The sequence below is a fragment of the Mustela nigripes genome, chromosome 11, assembly GCF_022355385.1.
Source record: "Mustela nigripes isolate SB6536 chromosome 11, MUSNIG.SB6536, whole genome shotgun sequence".
In the NCBI taxonomy this organism is placed as follows: Eukaryota; Metazoa; Chordata; class Mammalia; order Carnivora; family Mustelidae; genus Mustela; species Mustela nigripes.
The window spans coordinates 17,682,596-17,706,438 of NC_081567.1; the positions used below are offsets into that span (position 1 = coordinate 17,682,596).

The following is a 23,843-nucleotide window of genomic DNA, read 5'->3' on the forward strand; positions in this document are numbered from 1 at the left end:
GTCTGGGTCCCCGAAGAAGGAAACTGAATTTATTGACGGTCTGCTTGGCCCTAGCCTGTACAGTGGGTGACCTCACCAATTTCTCCCCAAAGTGGGTCATGCTCCCCGTGCCCCCCCACACCCCGCCTTGTCCAGACAGGAAACTCCAGCCCAGAGAGGGTAAGGGGCTTGCCCAAGGTGGTACAGCCCAGGGGCATCACAGCTGGGATTCAGACCTCGGTCCACAGGCCCCCACAAACCTTCACACACTCAGGGTCACTGTTGGCTCACTCCATCCCCTTCCTCTAAGTGAAAAGGACCCCTGGGGACTTCTCACGGCTCCTGGAGGCAGGACCTGCCTGGCGGGGACTAATGCCAGCGGGCCCCTCGGATGTCGCTGAACCAGCCTCTCAGCGCATGACCCGGGGGCCTCCCCATGTTGGGAACAGTCCGCGGCTGTCATGGCATGCACACGGTCCCAGACGCACATGCGTCTCCTCTCTGCGCCCACGGGCGTGTGTGCGGCTCACGCACAGGGACACACCGTGTGCTCTGGGATCACACAGGCACACCAGGTGTCGACCGGGCTCAGGTGCCTCATCTGGGGGCATAAAGGTCGCAGGCCCCTTCGCCCCACGGCCCAAGTGAGCACAGCTCTGACTCCAGGCGGAATGACTTGGCCAGCTCCAGACTGCGGATCCACCTCACTGGCTGGCCTGGGGCCCGGATCCCTCGGGTGGAGGGGCCATGACCACCCACTGGCGGAGGTAGCTCCGGGGGGGCCCTTCGTCCCTGGGGCTGGTGAAGTCACACTCCACAGGGCTGCCACAGTCAGAGCCCGCGAAGCCGCTGTCGAAAGTGTCCATGTCCAGGCCGGCGGTAGGCGAGCCTGCTTCGCTGTCCGATGCCTCTCGGGGGGGCCCGCCACTCCACGGTGGCCCTGGGGTCCAGCCCGCCTCCTCATCAAGGGGCAGCTTTAGCCTGTCCAGGAGGCTGCCCATAGGCCCTCCTGGCCCGGCAAGGCCACCTGCCGAGACGCAGCCACAGGAGAGAACTGTAGTCCCAGGGTCCAGGAGCGGGTCCTCGGCGCCTGAACCAGGCTCCAGGCTTGCGTCCAAGTTCAGGGCCGGGTATCCGTCATCCCCACAAGTGCAGGACCAGGCACACGGGCCCTCCATGTCTGCTACGGTCACGGTGTTAATGGACACTAGCACACCATATGGTCGGTCCCTCTCCTGGCTGTAAGCCGAGCCACCCACGCCGCCCATAGGGGAGGGGGCTGGGCCCCAGGAGCCTGGCCCAGGCACCCCGTCAGCGTCCACCAGGTGGGGGGGCTCTGGCAGCTGCGTGGACTGCGGCCCCTTGGTGCTGCTCTGCGGCGGGCCATGGTTGTACATCGCCAGGGACGAAAGCACCTCGGGGCTCCGGGGCCCCAGCTCCAGGCTGGAGGCAGTGAAGGGGGCACCCACCCATTTCTGTAAAGAGAGAGAAGAGGGAGACAGTCATACAGGACAGGGGCAAGGCGGGTACGGACAGACAGACATAGAGACAAGATAGCAGAGAAAGCAGACAGAGACACGGGAGGATACACAGGACACCAGGGGTCAGAGCCACGGTGTGCCCCTATCCAGGGACGCTCCGCACTGCTGTCCCTTCCTTCCTGGGCCTCAGTTTCCCCACCTGCAGGAGGGAGCCACTGCCCTTAGCAGCCTGCCAGACAACCAGTGCTCAGCGGCCTGGGGTCTGCATAGGGCCTGGGGGGCAGAGGCCAAGACTGCTGAGTTGTATGGACAATGCAGACAGGAGTGACAGAAGCCGATGCTTGTAGGAAACAAGCATTCTCCTGTCGGTGTCCCCGCTGGAGTGGACACTCGGCCAGGGCAGAAGCCTCGATTCTTCTGGTGCCAGCTGTATCCCCAGAGGTTCACACAGTGCCTCACATACAGTCGGTGCCCAATAAAGGTGTATTAACTAAATGAACATGCAGGGGGAATCAGTGACAAGCCACTTGGAAAGGCCTCTGTATGCCCCTTGGGTAAGGGATGTGGGTGACGTCAGACCGAGGCAGCACCCCGCCCCAAGCTTTGAGCACAAGCCCCGCCCCCGCCCTCGCTGGCCTGGGGTCCCACACATGACACAGGGTCCCCACCCGAGTGATGGTAAAAACCCCCGAGAACCTGAGTCCCCCAGTTGTGAGCCTGCTGCCTCCGAAACCTCAGGACCCGGGGGAGGCCCCCCATCTGCCAGGAACGCCCTCTCTGTCCCCCCCCCACACACAGCTGTGCGAGGAGGGATGCGTTTGCACCTCTGGAGCTCCCAGCCTGGGGCCTGGCACACAGGTGCAGCCCAGGTGAGTCAACACCAAACAGGTGCGGCCTCTGGGCTTCAGGGAAGGTGCAGAGGAAGGAGGAAGGTCTCCTCCCCGCGAGGCTGGGGGTTCGAGCTGCTCCCCTGCTTCACGAGAGCCGCTTCCCCACGCAGAGCCTCGGTCTCCCCAGGGGTGCCCTATGGACCACGGAGCGCCCCCCCCCCACCCCACGCCCCCGGGGGCCGCGATCAAGATAGAAGGAGCTCAGAGCAGCAGCAGGCAGACAGCAGGAGCTCAGCCAACGCTCTGGTCCAGGTTTCCCGACATCCAGGCTCCGCTGGAGGGGGTGCCCCCCCCCCCGCCAGTCACCACATCCTCTCTGCGGTCTGCCCGCCCCCGTGGGGGGGGAGTTGAGCGGTAAATGGGCACAGACAACCGTGGGCGCCGGCGGGCGAAGGGTGGTTGGGGCCTGGTGGGGGGGAAGGGGGTTGGGGGGCTGGTGTGCTCTGCGGGTGGGGCCGCGCCCTTCCCGGAACCGCTCTCCGTCTCAAGGACCTCTGACGAAGGAGCCGGAGGCCAGTTTGCGACTCAAGGAACCTGGCCGGCCCCTCCCCGCCAGCCTGGCCCAGGGTTTGGGACAGACAGGCTGCCTGATCTGTGTCTGTTCTCGGACCAGTTCTGCCCCACCCGAACTATTTCCTGCGCTTTGCCACCGCAGAGCCCGGAGCCTGGTTGGCAGGTGGGGGGTTCCTGGGGCGCCGGCGGAGGTGAAGAGGTTGGGGTGGGGGGCGTGCCGCGGGCTGGAGGGCACTCACCTTGAAGTCTCCACTGTGGCCCACATAGAGGGGCTGGAAGAACTTCTGCGGGTTGGGCACATGCCCCCACACCTTCTTCCACAGCCTGGGAGGAACAGAGCCCAGGTGAGCCCTCACCATCCCCCAGAGGGTCGCCCGGCCTCACTCTTTGTCCTGCAGGAGACGGAGCCCCTCCCAAAGCGCACCCACGCACCCCCTTCAGCCCCTCTTGCCCCCAGGCCTCAATTTCCACATCCGTAAAATGGGGGCAGCGAGTCTGGCGAAGGTGCCTAGAGTTTAAGAGTTCGGCTGCCGGGGCGCCTGGGTGGCTCAGTGGGTTAAAGCCGCTGCCTTCGGCTCAGGTCATGATCCCAGGGTCCTGGGATGGAGCCCCTCATTGGGCTCTCTGCTTGGCAGGGAGCCTGCTTCCTCCTCTCTCTCTCTGCCTGCCTCTCTGCCTACTTGTGATCTCTGTCTGTCAAATAAATGAATAAAAATATTAAAAAAAAAAAAAAAAGAGTTCGGCTGCCTAACCCGAGCCTGTTCGAGCCGGGCAAATGCTGCCCCTCACCCCTCCTCTACCACCAGGGATAAGCAAAGGGCCGGTTCACAGGGGTGCGGGGAGCACTCGGAGGGTGTCCACACAGTGACCCAGCACCCGGCACCCAAACAGCGCTCCCTCCCCCTCCAGCTTCACTGCCTCGGTCTCCGGCAAAGCCTCTGGGTACAGATGCACCCATGGAGCTGGATGTGCAGATTCCCACCCCCCCGGGGGGGCCCGGAACCCCGGGGCGGGGGGCCCCCCCCCCCCCCCCCCCCCCGGGGGGTCCATAACCCCCCCCCCCCCCCCCCCCCCCCCCCGCTTCCACCAGCAGTTCTCCTGAAGACCGAACCCAACACCTACACGGATCAGAGGAGAAGTGAAAGCTCTGCCTGGAGCAGAAGAAAGGAAGCAGATGGTCACATCCAGTCTTCACCCCCACCTGGTCCACCTGGTGGCCCGGCGCACTCCCCCCCGCCCGCCCCGGGGGGACTCAGAGCATAAACGCCACGGACAAGGTCACGGCCTGGGTCCCTGTCAGAGCGCAGGGCCACTGCCTCCACTTCAGAGCAGGGCGGCTTTGGGCAAGTCCATTGCCAGCTCGGTGCTTCCTTGCTTGCTCATTTGTCCACGGGGGGAAGCATCCAAGGGCCCGCGGCGGGTGTGGAGAGGTGGGCGCACTGCCCCGTGCCCAGGAAACAGGCGCTTGTTCATATCACCATCCCCGTCACGGCCACGGTCGCAATGACAGCTTGTGGCCCAGGCCTCCCCCGTGCCCCTCCCGCCGCCCCCTCGCCTCCTGGAACCTCACCTCCAAGGCAGGTGGACCTTCAGGCCTAAGAAGACGAGGATGGGGAGTATGACGACCAGGAGGAGGTAGAGCAAGGAAGGGTGCCTGCCTCCCTTGATCTCTGCGAAGGAAGCAGACCCAGGGTAAAGGGGGAACGCACGTCTCCCAGAGGCCCCGTGGGGCGGCTGTGGCGGGCAACAGGTCTGGGCTGGTGTGGAGGGCACAGGAGGGCCGCGGGCGCCGGCGAGTGAGGTGGTCTGGGATCCTCCTCCCCGCCCCCACCCCCGCACCCCAGGCCAGCGACTCCGTCTCTCTGGGCCTCCGTGTTCCCATCTGCAGAAGGGAGAGAAGAATCCCCACCCCAGGCAGTAATGGGGACACCGAAGGCCCCGCGAGGAGCTACACCTACCTTCCGGCGGCGTGTGAAAGGTGACGGGGTCACTCCACTCGCTCCAGGTCCCCTGGAAGGAGGAGCCGGGCTGGGGCCCCGCGCGCACCTGCAGCTCATAGCTTGCGTCGCTCAGGAACTCCGAGGGATGGAGAGAGACGCTTCTCGAGTCCACCGAGATCAGCTTGATCCTTGGACGCTGCTGATGCAGGGAGAGGAGGCACCGATCAGGCTCACCGAGGCCAGCCCCGGCCTCCAGCAGAAGCCCCCTTTACCCACTGCCACGAAAGGGGCTGAGTGTCTCCAGCAAAGTCCCCGCTCCTGCCACAAGACCAGGCTCAGCTTGACCTTGACCTGGTCTCTCTCTGACCAACAGATCTCCCCTCCTGGTCCTGGCAGGGGGCCCTCCCTGCGAGGACCAGGACGGGCCCAGGAGTAGCAATGGCCTGTTTGCTGGGAATCTCTAACCAGCAGCGTTCCAGACAGTGGTCCCTTTCGGAATTGTTCCGCAGCCGGACTTCTCCAGAGGGGGCATTTCTGGAAGCTTTTGACCACAGGCATCTCAGCAACAGATAACCTCTGGAAGCCTTCCCCGGCGGACATTCCAAACAACCGCCTGTACGAAATTCTTCAACGGGGTCTGCTCTGAAGGACTGGATCATTCTAGAAGGCTTCAGCCTTGACTGTTCCGAAGAGCGGGCCCTTTGGGAACTCTCCGGTGCTCTAAACGAGGGTCGTTCTAGAAGCCTGCACCTTGGAAACAACGGTCTAACCCTGGACTCCCTTGGTGATGGAAGCTTCATCCTCAGCCAGGCGGGAAGGCTCCAGAAGGCCCCATCTCTGGAACGTCCTCTGCTGTGAGGTACTCGACTCCAGGAGGAAACCCGACCCAGGAACCAGGGGCAGGAAGGACAGAACTTTGAGTGGCCTCCCACCCCCGGGAGAAATGAGGGGAGGCAGCACGGAGTGGGAGGGCCTCGGGGGTGGTCGGTTGCAGTCTTGGCTGTGAGTCAGCCGCTCCCCCGGCTCTCGGATCCCCCTCCCGACCCGCAGTGTCCCACCCCACCGTGTTCTCCACGCGGTGCCCACCGTGTCCCCCGCCCCTGGTCTCTGGGAGCCTCACCGGGGCCCAGGGTCTTCCTCGCTTCCTGTATCTCAGCTCGTACTGCAGCTTGCCCTTGAGCGCGTAGGAATCGTAGCTGGAGCCCCAGGAGATGTTATAATGTCCCGAGAAGGTCACGGTCACGTTGAAAGGCGGGGACGGCTTGACTTGGAGGGAAAAGCCGGAAAGAGAAGAAAGGGGTGAGCTCGGGTCACGGCCGAGAAGGATGTAGTGGCAGGAAGTGGCCGGTCGCCGGACCCCGTGTTGGTGGTGGGGTCGGCAGGATCCGTACCCCGCCCTGTGACTCTGGGCGAGGCAGCCCCGGGCTCCGGGCCTCAGTCTGTGCGTCGGAGAAATGAGAAGTTCAGGCCACACTGGAGTTGCCGCCGCAGGGGCAGGAGTGTAACGGAAGCGGGCGAAGCCGGTTTGGGGTCTGAGGACATGGAAGGGAGATGCCCCACGCAGGCCGGGCAGGACTGCAGACCAGGGTGGCCAGAGAGCAGCCTGGAACCCCAGATGGGGGGAAGCTCTCTCCAACATTCGAGTTCACTACTGGTCCAGGTGCCCGGGGGGCTCAGTCGGTGGAGCGTCTGCCTTTGGTTCAGGTCATGATCCCGGGGTCCTGGGATCGAGCCCCCTGCCCAGCTCTCTGCTCAGTGGGGCGTCTGCTTTTCTCCTGCCCCTCCCCTCCCCCCTCCCCCTGCACCACTGGTGCCCTCTCTCTCACTCGTTCTCGGGCAGGCACACGCTCTTTCTCAAATAAATAGAAAATCTTAAAAAGAAAAAAAAAATAGCTCCTAATCCAAAAACTTGCTAAGGAACGTGTGCGGTTCAGAGGCACCGGTTCTGCGTTTCTGTTCTACACGATGATGTCATTTTCTTGCAGCAGCTTCCCAGAGAAGCCAGACTCTGATGAGCATTCATGCTAATGAGCTGCATTCATATTCATTGATGCTGATGAAAAAGGCAAGCGCTACTGAGCTCCTGCAGGACTGTGTGCAGGACCAGTCTGACCCTCCTCGGTGGCCCTGAGCTCCGAGACTTCTGGAAAGGGAGAGCCCAGCGGAGGCCTGAGTCACAACACCACACCCTCCCGGGTGCCTCGCGGGCCAAGGTCAAAGCCAGGCCGCCGGTTTCGCTCTACCCCAAATTCATTTCATGATCGTGATCAGGATACAACATGTTATATGCTTTCGTTTCTTCTCTTTTAAAAGGGTACCAGCTCCCCATTCATGGGGTCACAGTTCTCGGGGACCAAACTCAGTAGCAGAAGGAGGTCGCTTCGGGGAGAGAGAAGCCACAGGCTCCTGTCCTCCAGCTCCTGCCTTCTCTTCTTTTAACACCTTTTTTTTTTTTTTTTTTTTACCAGCATCTAACATTTTCTGCATTTCCCCGTGTGATCTTGTTCACCACTGGCACCTTTTCTGCGGTCTGAGCTGCTTGGGGCTGAGGTTTTGTTCTCCCGAGTCCACACTGCGCCCACGGCCCCCCAGCTCCCTGGACAGAGCAGGCGTATTAAATCCACCAATGAACCCTTCAGGGTTGCAAAAAAGGAATTCCTAAAGCCGCTTGCTTCTCTGCTGGAGTTGGGCGAAGGTGCCCATTCCCAGGACCCCACTGAGGGCTTTTCTCTTTGAGCCACGAATCTGTTTGGACTCATTCTTAAACCCTCTTCTGTCTTCCCCGGGGCCGGGGCTGGGCCGTGAGGACTGACTCGGGGAGGGAGTCGGGGGTTTGCAGAACCCATTGCCAGGAGGAGGAAGGGGCCGGAGTGGGTGGGGAGCCAAAAGCCGCTTCCTTCTCACATCCGGGCACAGGGAGGCCTCAGACCCTGCCAGGGAGGGCAGGTGGGAAGGTGCGAGGGAACCGTGACCCGGAGCCCCTGCAAGACAAAGCAGCTCCTCCTCTGCCCCGCACACACTCTGCTCAGGAGAGGAAGGGGTGGGGCGCTACCTGCCCGGCGGGGCAGGAGGGTGGCCCTGCTCCATGGGATTGCCACGCCTGGGTCCAGCGGCCAAGAGAGCTTGTGTGCGCGTGCGTGCGTCCGCATCGGCACCTGTCTGACACAGCGTGAGCGCTCCCTGCCCAAGCTGTCCAAGCCACTGGCTGCTGGTAAGACATCGGTGCCTCTGAAGGGTATTTACAGGTGTGTGTGTGTGCACGTGCATGAGTCTGGGTCTGCGTGAAGCTTTGCTCACACCCATCTGTGTGCAAAGTGGTGCGAACCTGGATCCCCAGAGTGTGAATGGCGGACGCCCTCTTATCTTCTTGCCCACCACTGGGACTCTGGGGACAACCTCCCAGGCCGCAGGAGCTAAGCCTCCCCGAGGGCAGGCCTCTCTTCACGGTCTGCTTGCATGCCTCTGGGCATGGACCTCTCACCCCCTGCTTTGGGAGCTGCCTCCTGGGCCCTTCCCTGCCCTGCCCTGGTCCTGGACCCAGCCAGGCTGTCCCCCTTCCTCCAGGCTGGAGGGAAAGTCTGGGCCTCAGTGGAGCAAATAAACAGGAGAAGTCTCAGGGAAGTTCTTCTCCTGGATCATGGCCTCCCCTGCTTTGCCTCAAAATGGGGGCAGAAGACCGCCAGTCTACAGTGAGCCAGTCCGGGGTCACGGATGGGCAAGTCCTGGGCCCTGGTCCAGCTCTGTGGCCGGCCTCTGCTGCCTCTCCTTGGTTAAAGGCCCAAACCTAGGTATGAACCCATCACACCTCAGTCGAGCTTCTACCGAACACACTCTCAGGAGAAATGAGCACCTAGGACAGGTCCGTTTTGACGCGGGGGCGAGCCAGCCCGCAGGGCGTAGGGCTCAGCACCGGCCTGGGCTCCTCTCTGCTCCAAGGTCCCGGGGATACTCACTGCTCTCAGCCAGGAGGAAGCTGCCGCACTCCTGGGAGTAACTTCCGGACAGGTCTGTGACATTGACACTGAAAATGTCGTCGGCCATGAAGTGAAACACATCCATATGGCACGTGTACTTGGCATGCGTGGCGTTGTGGGCGGAGCGGAGGAGGCTGCAGGAGGTGACCTCGTCCTCCAGGTCTCCATATGGGTCTTGCCTTCAAGGAGAGAGCACCCAGTCATGCCTGGAGGCCGGCGGGGCTCCCTGCACGCAGCCAGAAGCTCGGGGCTGGGGGGATTTGAGGTGAGGCTGCGGCGGGGTGGGGGGGCGGTCACGGTCCACCAACAATTTCCCAGGGAAGGTGTTCCCTCCCCTGAAGCATTCCTGACGGGTTGTGTCTGGGCTCGGCTTGTGTGCCTCCAAGGAACCGGGAACTCACCACCTTACATAGGGCAGCGACTCTCAACTTTGGAATTCTCAGCTAGGCCACTCTTGCCTAGCCTGAGCCTCAGTCTGCCCCTGTCAATCCCATCAGCTGGATCCCGGTCCTACAGGAAGGATGCTAACACCTCAGGTGCCCTCTGGCCTCCTTCCCTCCCCAGGGAGTACCGGGGCTGAAGGCCAAGGTAAAAGCCAGATGAACCTCATCCTCGCTCTGGCTGAAAAGGGAGTCTGTTGGTATGGGGTTGGGAGCACTGCTCTGGCCCCTTTACTCCCACGAGGCATTAAGTGATGGGTTTTGAAGTATGTCTAAGAGTTCAGCAGCTATTTATTTCCCTACAAACACCTTCAGGTTGTGAACACGACTACCCTTCAAGGCCAATACAGATGTGTAGACTCTGTTTTCTGCTAAATATCTGTTAGAAGAGAAGCTTCTGCTCAATCAGTGCAATTTTGCACGGAAGCTGGGGGGGGGGGGCTTTAAAAACTCCCCATCGCTTCCATGCCTAAAAAACCCTCCAGTGACTTCTCAACACCCATGCAGGGCAATCTGGCCTCGACCTCCCTCTCACCTTCTTAGCTTGTTATTCTCCCTCACGATGATGCAGTCGCCTCTGGCCCCAATGACTTCCTCACTATTCCTCAAACTCACCCGCTCTTCTCCACCTCAGGGCCTTTGCACGGCCAATGCCCTCTGCCTGGAATGCTCCATCTCCAGCTCACTGGCTGCCTCCTTCCCATCCAGAGAGGCCTCTCCTGATCCCCTGCTCCCCTGTCACTCCCTCTGGACCCCTTGGACCCGGTTCCTGTTCTTTGTAGCACTCATGTCATCAAAAAAGCATCCTGATGGCTGCTTGTGTCTGTCTTATCGTCTGTCTCCCCAGGCACTCCCCTCTGCAGAACTTCTGGGACCTCCTTGGTCGTGGGCTCTGCTGAGCTCCCAGTGCCTGCAAGGTTCCGCAGGAGGTCCATAAATGTGTTCTGGAGGAAAGCCAGCTTCTCTTAATCCCAGGAACAAAGATTCTCTCCTTGAACAAGCCCTGCTCGGGCTCCTCTGAGCACTCTCCTCGACGAGGCCCTGACCTTTGGGCTTCTGTGTCATCTCTTCTGTCCTCCACCACCTTCCCCAGGTGACGTGTGACCAGCCTGGGCTGCCATCTGCCATCAGCAAGAACCCAGCAAGAACCCCTCCCCCCCTGACGTGTCCTCTTGGTAATTTTCCATGCACTGGCCCCACCCTGCTCCTTGACTCTCAATCCCCCCTTTTCCTTGTATTTGGGGTTGACCCCAATCTCTCCTCCCCCTGCAAAGTCCCACCAGGGTCCCTGCGTCTCCGGCCGGGGACCGGAGTCAAGCTTCCCCTCACCGTTCTTTAACACCTGTGAGCGAACAGGGGTCCGTGGACTTTGGAATCAGGCTTGTCTGAATCCCAGCTCCACCACTCCGTGGCTGTGTGACCTGGGGCGAGTTGCATAACCTCTCTGAACCCCAGTGTCCTCATTGGTAAAACAGTAATAACTGTGAGGATGGGAAGCGACCATTTGTTCATAGGAAGCTCACGGCAGGGCATCGGGGATGTACCAAGCGCTCATAAAAGTCGCGTGGGAGTCTGGTTGGTCCTCGGGTCTCAAATCCCGTTAGGGCTGGGGGTGCCTGGGTGGCTCAGCCGGCTGAGCGGCCGACTCTCAGTCTCAGCTCAGGTCATGGTCTTGGGGTCGTTGGATCAAGCCCCGTGTTGGGCTCCGTGCTTAGCTCAGAGTTGGCTTGGGGTTCTCTCCCTCTGCCCCTCTCTAAAATGAATTTAAAAATCCTTAAAAAAAAAAAAAGCCCACTTTTAGGGCTGGGTGGGCAAGAGAGTATGGCCTTTGGCGGTGGACGGAGCTCCGGACGGGAGCTGTGAGCCCGGCACAGCCGTCCGCAAGGGGGACTGGGCAGCTCCCCACCCACGAACCGTCTTTCCTGGGGCAAAACCAAATGCTGTTGGGGAACTTGCTGAGAGAGCCCTCAGGAAGCGGACCTATTGTGTCGATTGCTGAACTACCCGTGGGACCCATAGTAGGTCCCCCTTGGTCTATGGTCCCCAGCAGTCCTGCTTCACCCCGGCCCCCCAGCGGCTACCACTTACCAGGTGAGGGTGAGCACACCGGCGGGGAGGGTCCTGGTCTCCAGGGTGCAGGTGACTGTCTGTAAGTAGTCCGTGTAGCACACGAGGTCTAGGCAGCCCCAGGCTGGAAGATTAGGGGGGAGAGAGGCTGCGATGGAGCAGGTGTGGTGGGCGGCTGGCCGGAGTCTGCACGATGCCTCACCCCTTCACCTCTTCAAGGGCTGGAGGACGAGTGGACGCATGGGTCCCCAGGGCCGGGATCAACACGGCAACCCACGAGGCCACTAGGATGTGGGTTTGGGGAACGGGGTCCCTGCCACCTGACTCCCGGGGTTCAGGGCTGGCTATGCAGACAGATCGCTCCGAATGTCAAACGTGGCGAACTAAGCCGGTCCCCACCTCTCACCCCCCTCCCTCCCCTCCACCCCATTTTGCCCAAATGTGCTTATTAGCCTCCTGCCCAAACCACCACCGTCCCAGCCAAGTGACCCGGGCACTGCGCACCCAGGGGGTCCCCCCGGGAGACTCTGTGCCCCCCCCACCCCCAACGTTAATCGCTCCCCTTGGTTCTAAAAATACAGATGCAACCATTCTCTAAATTTGCAACAAAATAAATGTAACAACCTGGAACTTGATTTTGTCCTGTAAGATCGAGTACCAACGCGATTTCTCCCCCCGCGCCCCCTCCAACTCTTTACCAGAAATGTGTTCCCCTTTTTACGTGGGTTCATTCTTAGTGGCTTTGTTCTATTTTTCCTTGACTGATGAAGAACCGAGGGGTGGTGGGATGTTTCCTGCCTGGCCCTCACTTTAGGTCAGAAGCCGGATGCAGAGCCAAGAAGACCGTTGCTGGAAGCATCCTTAGCCGGCTGTCCCTGCCACTTTATAGACAAGGACCCAGAGGCTCTGAGATGGGACCACGCCTCCTGCCCGTCTGGGTCTGGGCGGCTGAGACTTGCATCCGGGAAAGAAAAAGCTCATCTGTGCTACCCTTTGCGAGCACAGCAGACATCACTAATCGATCACGGCACTCTCGCAGCAGACATCACTAATCGATCACGGCACTCTCTCCCTAGGGCGACCCTCAGGATCCTCCTCAACACAGGTCTCCCTGCCACCACCACCAAGGGATCGGAGTGGTGGCTCCTCCTGTGCTGGGAGGAGCCTTCCCTAGGCGGGAGCACAGGGCCTGTTGGTGGGCACAGGAGGCCCGTGCAGACACTTGGTGGAGAAAAGAGGCCTGATTTTGGTGGGGCCTAAACCCGGGGCTGTGGGGCCATATGTGGGTAGGTATTCCCCCAGTTTATACCCTGATTGTTCAAGCTCAGGGTTTTAGAACTTGAGGGAGGAGCTGCCGTACCTAGGTCAAGGGCTTGACAAGGTTGGCCCCAATCTTGAAATGGGACATTGGAGAGGGGATAGCAGCCCCCGAAACCTGGGGACACTAGCACCTTGGAGGGCATGGTGGACATGTAAGTGACCTCCTGCCGGTGTGGAGCACGTGGCTGGCACCGGGCACTCACTCAGTGAAAGCATCAGAGCAAGGCAGCTCAGTCCCCAGGAAGGAGACGAATCTGGGGTTCCAGTTCCACCACTGCCTAGCTGTGTGGCCGTGGGCCTGTCCCTTAACCTCCCTGAGCCTTGGTGTCCTCAAGGGCGACCTGGGTGTCACTGCTGCACAGACCACACAGGGTCATTGGGGGAGCAGACTGAGGTGAAGCCTAGCACCCAGGACACAGCAGAAGTTTGTGCCCACGAGGCATGGCACCGTGGAGGGTGACCCAGGACAGAGTGCTGGTCACTCAGAAGGGGAAAATAAAAGAGCCAGACATCTGTTTCCTGGAGATGCTATTTGAGGCTCTGGGTCTTTCGGTAAAAACCAGAGAGATGCAGATTCAGCAGATCCGCAGCTGAGGGACCCCTGTCTCTAGTCCAACCCCCATTTGAGCTTAGAGGCTCCGTCCTGCCTCCTCTGGGAAAGCCTCCCGGATTTCTTTTTTTCTTTTTTTTTTTTTTTTAAAGATTTTTATTTATTTATTTGACATATGGAGATCACAAGTAGGCAGACAGGCAGGCAGAGAGGGGGGGGGGGGAAGCAGGCTCCCCGCTGAGCAGAGAGCCTGATGCGGGGCTCGATCCCAGGACTCCGGGATCATGGCCTGAGCCGAAGGCAGAGGCTTTAACCCACTGAGCCACCTAGGCGCCCCAAGCCTCCTGGATTTCTGAGCCCACATCTAACTCCTGGCCTTTCCCAGCTCTGGTCTCTAACTTCTCTCTCTCTGACTCCAACACCTTCTGGTCCCCTGGGGGCACCTTTCAAGGTTTGGCTACTTCTGTCTCCACGTCCCTCTCCTCTCCCTGCCGGGGACCACCAGAGCCTGCTGATTCTGTGATTGTCCACAAACATCTGCTAGGAGAGTCATTGCAGGAAGAGAAATTGAGGTCAGACCAAAGGCAGGACTTCCTCCCTCTGAGGGTAGAGGGCCAGCCAAGGCAGAGAGCTGTGGAAATGGAGACTCAAGTGTCTCGTGCCTGCAATGAGATACGAAGACAGCCTGGACCAGACGGCCTGGTCCACGTGGGAGTCACACGAGCCACGGGGCACTCTGGTGGGACGGGTTCTAACTGACGGAGAGCTGGCTAGTCCACCCCAAGTGAACAGAGGCCACATACCCCGGCCTGTAGCTTGTAGCCATGTCCTGGAGGCAACACAGGCCAGCCTGGCCATCCCCACCCGCACACCCTGGGGCAGCTACTCACCACCCTGGAGCAGGAGCAGGAGCAGGAGAAGAGCGGCCGCCGAGCCACAAGGCATGCTGGCTCTCGGGATCCTGGAAGAGACCGACAGTGAGCAGGCAGACCCAGGCCTGGGGACTAAGGGATCCCGGAACAGCCTCCCTCTGGTCCTCCCCCTCCCTTGGAAGTCTTGCCTCGGAAAAACAAGAGTTGGAGGAGACCGTGGATGTTCCCAAAGATTCCTGCCCCTTGGAAGCGGATGACTCACCCCTGGGAACCCCATTTCTCCCACCTTCTTCCTGTCCCCTAACACAGTCCCAAATGAGAGCTGAATTTCAAGAGGGAGGAGCTAGCTGTTCTCCTGCCCCTGGAAGCCTATGGATGGAGCTTTGCGCACGAGATGAAACGAGAGCGTTTACCCATCTGATAAAGAGAGGCAGGGAGGCAGGAGGGGAAGTTGGTTAGAAAGTGGTATTTGACAAGCAGAGACCCGTGTCGTCCTTTCCACAAGACACACGGGCTGACGTTAGCCCCGCTTCTTACTGAATAACAGATCCAAGGTTGGCCCACAAAGAAGACCCCTACTGGATGCCCAGGATGAGCTTAGCCCAATAACCAGGCTCCTTGCTCCGTCACAGAGCCCAGGTTCGCGAGCACACGGGAAAGTATCCGGGGAACCCAGGCCGGTCCCTGTGGAGGTGAGCGTGACTCCCTGATCTGGATGAGAGGCAGGAGAGCCCTCGTTGGAGAACGTCAGGGGTCTACCCAGGAGGAGCAGACGCTGGTGTCTTGGGCAAAGGAGTGACGCCCCCCACCCCCCGCCAGGCTGGCAACACCCACTGCCCCACAGTTCTGTGCCTGCTTGGGGAGGCACCAGCCAGAGGCCAGGGGGCGGGACATCCCCCTGGCCAGGCCCAGAACCCCCACCCAGACTGGCCCCCGGTTGCAGCATCATAATCGGAACTGGAGCCAAGAGGAACGCCCCATGCAGGAATCAAGTTGCAGGCATGGCTTCTTCCAGACATCATCCCTGAGCCCACAAGGGGAAGACCCCCACCCCAGGTTTCCCCAGAACCTACGCTGGCCCCACTGAGCCCTCCCTCTGAGCTGCCTAGTAAGTCACCCAGCGAAGAGTGGCAAAGCACACCGAGAGATCATCAGCTGTGTTGCTCTGGGCCAGTCACGTCCCCTCTCTGAGCCCTGCAGAGACGCTAAAGCGGCTCCCCAGATTCTTGTGAGAATTCGAAGACGCATTTTGCAGAAAACCCTGGGCATGGCCCTTGACACCTAAACACTCAACAAAAGGCTATGACTGACAGACAATTGAAAGCATCAGAAGTAGAGGAGCCCCAGAATGATCTAGCCGAGAGGTCCCTAAATTTCTCACTTTCATAACTTTGGCCATATTTATAGAGTGTGTGTGCAATCATTTGTTTAACATTTTCTATAAATGAGCTCGTTTTAAAAAATCCAACTCCAGCGTCATCCTAAGGAATAATATTTGTAGTTGCATATTTTTCCCCAGTACACCTTGGAACGAATAACATCGCCATTAAAATACAATAATGTTGGAGCAACAGCTTTTTAAATCTGCCCTAGGAACACTGATCTTCCTGGCCAAGCCCTGCAGGAGTCCTGTTACCACCCTTCGAGGATTCATCTCCCATCATGGGAGGTGGGGTTCATATCTGCCCCTCCATGGGCAGGTCCACACTCTGATCCCCACCCCAGCACCAGGCCTGGCATAGCTCTGTCTGTGTCACTCCCCAGAGGCTCTATCTGGACCATAAGATAACGCACCAACTCCCTTGCCCAGATTCAAGGCTCTCCATCCGTCCAAATTCCTCAGCTCAGCACACATGATACACAGGTGCCTGGGGATAGAGGGGATGCGCCTGCTGCTTCTGTCTGCCTGACATCTCTTCCTCTCTTGGGAAGAGCTTCTCAGACTGGTGCTGTCCCTGTGTGGTCTGCGTGGAGAAAACTGGAACCCCTGATTTTCAGAGGAGCACCTGACCCAGACCTGGCCAAGACAGCTCCCCACCTGCCTGGCCACATTGAATAGATCAGGGATGGACACCAACCCAAGCAAGGTGAATGAGAGCAGTCTGGGCATTTTCCTAGAATTCCAGTAAAGGGGTATTTTTTTGGCTGCCTGCTAGAAGCTAGTGGCCATCTTTGTCACTTCTTAGGGACAGCCTGCCTGAACTTTTCTCAAAAGCTGAGAAATACAGACCCAGAGTCCCCATGGCATTATTTGAGGACCTGGATCCAGCCGTACCTGATGTCCGCACTTGGACTTTTCGTTCACCTAAGCCCTCGCATTCCCCCCAAAAAACACCACCCACCCTATTTTGGTCACCCATGTGAATTATGTTTCTGTTGCTTGCCACCAAAGTTACCAGATACAGTGGAATACAACAAGAGGCCCAGAATTGGAAGTCAGAGTAGCTTGGAGCAAAAAATAGCAAATTTGTTTTTCTGGAATGTCTTCTCTCTGACTTTGGTTATCATCTCTAAAACGGGGACAACCATGCCCACGGCACCTGGCGGTTGAGAAGGGTCAGTGGAAAGCAGATGCGACTGTGCTCTGTGAACCGGAAAGCGCCATACAAGGATGCGGGGTTCTAGTTGTTACTGGTCAGCTGTTCTGAATTACTCAGCCTCCCCCAGCACCTGAGGCCCTGACATGCCTTTGCATGAGGCAAATTCCTGTGCTGAGTCTTCTCCTTGAATACCCCCCCCCCCATCCCTCTAAACCCAGACTTCATGGCTCCTTGGCTCCATCCATCCATCCATGAAGCCACTTTGGAATGTTCCAGAACTCTGGCCACTTACTGCCTTCAAGGTTTTCCCTGATGCTCTCATCTCCGTGCTATTTATCTTTACCTTGCCTTCCCTGTTCACTCCAATAAACATGTCTCAAAAGAAAATATATCCCTACAATCAACGGGAAACTAGTATGAAATGGAGAGATTGTATATACTTCAGTGGTTAAAAGGCAGACTCCAGGCCAGTCTGCTTCAGCTCAAATCCCAGCGCTGCCATTTACAGGCTGTGTGGCGTCAGTGAAGTTTACTTAACCTTTCTGGGCCTCAGAGTCCTCATCTGTAAAATGGACATACTAGTAACAGTGCCCATGTGGGGGGCGGCGGCCTTGGGAGACGTAAATTAGCCAGTATTTGTAAAGCATGGGGAACAATGCCCAACGTGATTATAGATACTGTGTTTCTTAAATGAAATGGTCGATTAACCGTAAAACTAGGGGGTGCCTGGGTAGCTCAGTGGGTGAAGCCTCTGCCTTCTACCCGGGTCATGATCCCAGGGTCCTGGGATTGAGCCCCACATCCGGCTCTCTGCTCAGCGGGGAGCCTGCTTCCCTTCCTCTCTCTGCCTGCCTCTCTGCCTACTTGTGATCTCTCTCCCTCCATCAAATAAATAAATAAAATCTTTAAAAAAAAAAAAACAAAAACCCGTAAAACTAGGAGGCAAACAAAAGGCCATATTCAAGTCTGAGTGAGATAAAAACCGAGAAGTTGGGAAATCCAGTTTGCGTCCATTTAAAAGGGGGATTTAAGGGTTGTTTAGCACCAAACCGAGCTTCTCGCTGGCATCAGAGGACTGGAAGAAGATTGAAAAGGGTCTGACTCTTTGGGGTGCAGAGATATTGAACACTGTCTAAAACAAGCCGCTTGATTCTGGAAAGAGCAGCCCTGAATGGTCAAGTCACCGAGCCAGAAATCACATTCCCTCCCTTTCCCAGCCCCGCATCTGACCCCCTGCTACGGGGTCCCCTGTGGCAGCCCCTAGCTCTGAGGTCTCCTCCAGAGGAGTCAAGAGCCCCCGGCTTAGAATCTGCCGGGTCCCAGCTGTGTGTCCTCGGGCAAGTTCCTAACCCCTCTGGTTCTCTGTGGTCTCATCTATACCATGGGACTCATGACTCTGCTGAGGATTTGCTGGAAGCACCAAATACATCATTGCTTGCGAAGCAGTCCAGCACAGTCGTGCATGGGAACGGAGCTGGGGGAGAGGTGTTTCTCTGCCAGGCTCCAGGGCCGAGGAGCGATTTCACAGGTCGAGGTAGTTCAGATGAAAAGCCGCATTTCAGGAGATTCAAGGGAAGTGAAGGAGCTTGGGGGGTAGGAAGTCAGATTGAAGTAGGAGCTGGAGGAGAACACCAAGTGCTTAATTCACAGCCGCCAAAGAAATGCAAATTAAAACCACAATGACTTGCCGTTTTAAATCTACGCGATGGGCAAAAACTAAAGTCTGACAACATCGCGTGTAGCGGAGGGCATGGTGTAATGGGCGCCCTCGGTGGTGGGAATGAAATGAGTGGGCTGGGAAATAGTGTGGCATGGTGTGGTAAGTGTGAGCAGGTTCCTTCACTGAGACCCAGCCGTTTCACTCCTGTGTAAACCACTGATGAAACCCTGGCATGTGGGGTTTCATGCGAGAAGCACACACAGAGATGTTTGGAGCCGTGTTGATCTTACAGTGAGAAGTGGAAACAACCTAAGTATCCATCCACAGGAGAATGGAAAGGCCGACTTGGGGGGTCATGACTCAATGTGAGAACGAATCACGGTTTCACACAGCCAAGCAAATGACTCTCGCGACAAAATGCGTCGTGAAAATAAGATAAACAACACACGTGTAGTAATACCACCTATGGCCCACTGAACACTGGGTGAAACAGCTCTCTATATTGTTTAGATGAACCTATGTGTGTCCTGGAAGAATACAGAAATTGAAGGGGACGATAGGGAAAAAAAAAAAATCAAAATTCTGAATAGCGTAGAAGAGGAGGGGAGTGGGATGGGGGCACGGGCATGGGTCTCCACACTTGGGGGAAACTGACCGAAGTTACCCTGGGCGTTGATTCTATTACTCGATATACCTTTTTGTATGCCCAAACCATTTCATGAAATTTTAAATGTCAGTTCATCTTATGTTTCCAAAATTAAAACTGAAGGGGGACTTCCATTTCTGGATATGCGGGAGTAGCTGATTCAGACTGTCCCAGTAGCTGAGAACAGCTACAAAGCAGGAAAAAAAAAAAATTAGAGGACACAAGAGAGCAACGAAGTTAGATGGGGCTTGGGAGGCCAGGGTTCTGGAGAGAAAAAAGTGCTGTGAAATTCTGCATGCAATTTCCCCTCCAATCATGTGCCAAGTCACTGCAAAGGCATCCCATCCGAAGAAACCCAGCCAAAAGAATCTGGCAACAAGTTTAAAAATTAAGAAAGAGATTTTGTAGTTTCATGAGTTCAAGCCCTGGCAAGGAAGATGGGCCCTGGTAAATAGTCACTTATTCAGGAAAGGTTATACCTTTGGAACAAGGAAAACTCAGAACCAGTTTAGCTGTAACTATAACAAGATGATCTGTCTACATGCTATATGTCTGCTAGAAAAAAAAATCAGAACCTCTCTGGAAAAAGTCAGCTTCACCCAAAGCCTCTGTATTTTTCATGCACAACGTCCAGCATTCCATCAAATGGACAAGCCAAACCTGGAAACAGTACCGGATGACCAAAATCCAAGAGGAAAACAGACACACAGGTGATTCAGAAAGTGGTGGCATCTAACACGATTTAAAAATACTCAAATGATGGAATACTATGCAGCCATCAAAAGAAATGAAATCTTGCCATTTGCGACAACATGGATGGAACTAGAGCGTATCATGCTTAGCGAAATAAGTCAAGCAGAGAAAGACAACTATCATATGATCTCCCTGATATGAGGAAGTGGGGATGCAACATGGGGGCTTAAGTGGGTACGAGAAGAATCAATGAAACAAGATGGGATTGGGAGGGAGACAAACCATAAGTGACTCTTAATCTCACAAAACAAACTGAGGGTTGCTGGGGGGAGGGGGTTTGGGTGAAGGGGGATGGGGTTATGGACATTGGGGAGGGTATGTGCTTTGGTGAGTGCTGTGAAGTGTGTAAACCTGGTGATTCACAAACCTGTACCCCTGGGGATAAAAATATATGTTTATAAAAAATAAAAAATTTAAAAAAAAAAAAACTCAAATGAATGTGGTGAAGAATTCTACCAGAAATAGGGAATTTATTTTTAAAAGTAGAAACCGTAGTGGTAACAAATTCAATAATTGAAATTTATAAGAAATGAATGGATTTAGCAAGAGATAGTAACATGAGAAGACAGGAATGTTGAGCTGGAATAGAAAGTACTCAGCTTGAAGCATGAAAAGGAAAAAGTATTTAAAAATACAGAAAAGAGCAAAAGAGATATATATTGTGGAGACGTCCAACATATTTGTATTTGGAGCATAAGAAGAGGAGAGAGAACAACTCAGAAGCGATAATAGAAATACTGGTTAAGAATTTTTTCAAAACTAGGCAAGGACATTAATCTACAGATTCAAGAGATCCTACAAACTTTGAGAAGGACAATTACAGCAAAAGCAACAGCAACAAACAATGACACACCGACACACATCATAGAAGAACTATTTTAAAAATTAAAGAAAAATACATACTTAAAAGCCAACTTAGAGGGGTGCCTGGGTGGCTCAGTGGGTTAAGCCGCTGCCTTCGGCTCAGGTCATGATCTCAGGGTCCTGGGATCGAGCCCCGCATCCGGGTCTCTGCTCAGCAGGGAGCCTGCTTCCCTCTCTCTCTCTCTGCCTGCCTCTCTGACTACTTGTGATTTCTCTCTGTCAAATAAATAAATAAAATCTTTTAAAAAAAAAAAAGCCAACTTAGAATTTTATATCCAGAAAAAATATTCCCTCAAAAAAAATAAGACAAGCTCAATATAAAATAAACAGATCTCTTAAATTTCCACAGTTAACATTATATTTAATGGTGAAAAACAGAAATCTTTTCCTCTAAGATCATAGACAAGGCTGTCCACGCTCATGATTTCTAGTAAACATGGTACTAGAGGTTCTAGCCAAGACAATTCAGCAAGAAAAAGAAATCCAAGTCATCCTGATTGGAAAGGAAGAAGTAAAGCATTTCTGTTTGCAGATGATATGATCTTGTATATACATTCTAAAGAATCCACACCAAAAGGCCAAAATGAAACAAAACAAACAAAAAGTAGGCCTATTATTAGGCCTAATAAGTAATTTTAGCAAGGTCGCAGGACACGAGATCAACATGCAAAGTCAATTGTATCTTTGTACAACAGGAATGAACAATCTAAGAAAGTAATTCAGGACGCCTGGGTGGCTCAGTCATTTAAGTGTCTGCCTTCAGCTCAGGTCATGATCCCACAGTCCTGGGATCAAGTCCCAAATTGAGATCAAGTCCCAAATTGGGCTCCCTGCTCAGCGGGGAGCCTGCTTCTCCCTCTGACTGCCACTCCCCTTGCTTGTGTGCTCCCTCTCTCTGACAAATACATAAATCAAATCTTTTTAAAATTTAATTTTATCTTTCAGTGTTCCAAGATTCATTGTTTATACACCACACCCAGGGCTCCATGCAATACATGCCCTCCTTAATAAAATCTTTTTTAAAAAAAAGAATTCCATTTACAAGAATATCCAAAATAATGAAACAGATATCTAACAAAGGGTAAGACGTGTATATTGAAAACTACTAAGCATTTTTGAAAGAATGACAGAGGGCTCAAATAAATGGAAGCCTACCCCATGTTCATGGATTGGAAGATACAGTATTGTTAAGATGTCTTCCCCAATGATCTACAGATTCAAAGTGATCCCTATCAAAAGCCCAGCTGGCTCCTTTGCAGAAGTTAAAAAGCTGATCCTAAAGCTCATATGGAAATGCAAAGGGCCAGAATAGACAAAATCATCTTGAAGAAGAAGAACAACGTTGAAGGACTCAGACTTCTCCATTTCAAAGTCTACTACAAAGCTACAGTAATCAACCCAGTGAGATACTACCCTATATAGAGATCGATGGAATCAAATTCAAAGTCAAAATTCACACGTTTACGTTAAGCTGATATTCGACAAGGATGCCAAGATAATTTGATGGAGAGGAAATCATCTTTAAAATGAAAGGTCTGGAGACAATTGGATATCTGCATCCAATAGCATGGAGCTGGACTCCTATCTCGCACATATACAAAAGTCAACTCAAAATGGATTAAAGACCTAGCCGTAAGAGGTAGAAATATTAAACTTTAAGCATAAAATACAGCTCTAACTCTCTGTGACCTTGTATCACATAGTCGTTTCTTAGAAATGACACCAAAAACACAAGAACCAAACGAAAAAAATCAATACTATTTCAAAATTTAAAAATTTGTGCATCAAACAACATGACCAAGAAAGGAAAAAGGCAATACATAGAATGAGAAGACATTGTTTTTGAAGATTTTATTTATTTATTTGATAGAGATCACAAGTAGGCAGAGAGGCAGGCAGAGAGAGGTGGGGGTGGGGGGAAGCAGGCTCCTGCTGAGCAGAGAGCCCGATGCGGGGCTCAAATCCCAGGACCCCGGATCATGACCTGAGCCAAAAGCAGAGGCTTAACCCACTGAGCCACCTGGGCACACCGAGAAGAAATATTTTTAATTATATATTTGTAAGAGGTCTCGTATCAGAATATATAAGGAACTCTTATAACTCAAGATTTAAAGACAAGCTAATTTTTTTTAAAGTTTTTTTTATTATTTTTTTTTATTTTTAGAGGGAGATCACAAGTAGGCAGAGAGGCAGGCAGAGAGAGACAGAGAGAGGGAAGCAGTCTCCCTGCTGAGCAGAGACCCCGATATGGGACTCGATCCCAGGACCCTGAGATCATGACCTGAGCTGAAGGCAGCGGCTTAACCCACTGAGCCACCCAGGCGCCCCCTTTTTAAAGATTTTATTTATTTATTTGACAGACAGAGATCACAAGTAAGCAGAGGTGCAGGCAGAGAGATCGAGAGAGGCAGGGGGAAACAGGCTCCCTGCTGAGCAGAGAGCCTGATGCGGGGCTCGATCCCAGGACCCAGGGATCATGACCTGAGCCAAAGGCAGAGGCTTAACCCACTGAGCCACCCAGGTGCCCCTAGACGAGCTGATTTTTAAATGTGTAAAATATTTGAATAGAAATTTCTTCAGAAAGATATACCAGTGACCAATAAACACACGAGAAGGTGCTAATTATCATTAGTGATTAGGGAAATGCAGATAAAAATCACTTCTAACCCACTAGATGGCTATATTAAAAATAGAAAAATAAAAAGTGGTGAAGATGTAGGGTTCTAGAATCCTTATACATTGCTGATGGGAATGCAAAATGGTACATTTGCTATGGAAAACAATTTTGTAGTTAATCACAAAGTTAATATAGTGTTAGCCCATGACCAAGCAATTTGACTTCTAGGCATATAGTGAAAATAACTGAAAATATATGTCCATTAAAAAAAACAACAAACCTCTGTCCATGAATATTCATAGTGACATTATTCATAATATCTCCATACTGGAAGCAATCCCAGTGTCCATCAATTGAATGGACAAAACATAGAATATCCATAGAACAGAAGATTATCCAGTCATACAGATGAGTGGATCATACTGATCGATGCTTCAACACAGGTGCATCTTGAAAATTTATGCTAAGGTTAAGAAGCTAGACACCTGGGGCACCTGGGTGGCTCAGTGGGTTAAACCCTCTGTCTTCGGCTCAGGTCATGATCTCAGGGTCCTGGGATCGAGCCCTGCATTGGGCTCTCTGCTCTGCGGGGAGCCTGCTTCCTCCTCTCTCTCTGCCTGCCTCTCTGCCTACTTGTGATCTCTGTCTGTCAAATAAATAAATAAAATATTTAAAAAAAAGAAAATCTGGTGTATATATATACATATGTATATATATACATATATACATATATATAC

General features: G+C 54.4%; 1 protein-coding gene across 4 annotated transcripts in view; it reads right to left on the reverse strand.

The window, feature by feature from the left end:
* Window positions 1-23,843, reverse strand: part of IL21R (interleukin 21 receptor) — a 33,233-nt gene continuing 9,390 nt past the window's right edge. For 3 of the 4 annotated variants that reach the window (XM_059415076.1, XM_059415077.1, XM_059415074.1), the window contains 8 exons: window positions 14,045-14,115; window positions 11,306-11,408; window positions 8,757-8,956; window positions 5,924-6,069; window positions 4,822-5,002; window positions 4,434-4,533; window positions 3,103-3,187; window positions 2-1,454 (listed from right to left, as the gene is read on the reverse strand). In XM_059415076.1, the coding sequence (XP_059271059.1) occupies window positions 684-1,454; window positions 3,103-3,187; window positions 4,434-4,533; window positions 4,822-5,002; window positions 5,924-6,069; window positions 8,757-8,956; window positions 11,306-11,408; window positions 14,045-14,099 (1,641 nt within the window). In that variant the 5' untranslated portion in view covers window positions 14,100-14,115 and the 3' untranslated portion in view covers window positions 2-683. Of the gene's footprint in view, window positions 1,455-3,102; window positions 3,188-4,433; window positions 4,534-4,821; window positions 5,003-5,923; window positions 6,070-8,756; window positions 8,957-11,305; window positions 11,409-14,044; window positions 14,116-23,843 lie in introns of all 4 variants that reach the window. The other variant, XM_059415075.1, reaches the window with a different exon arrangement.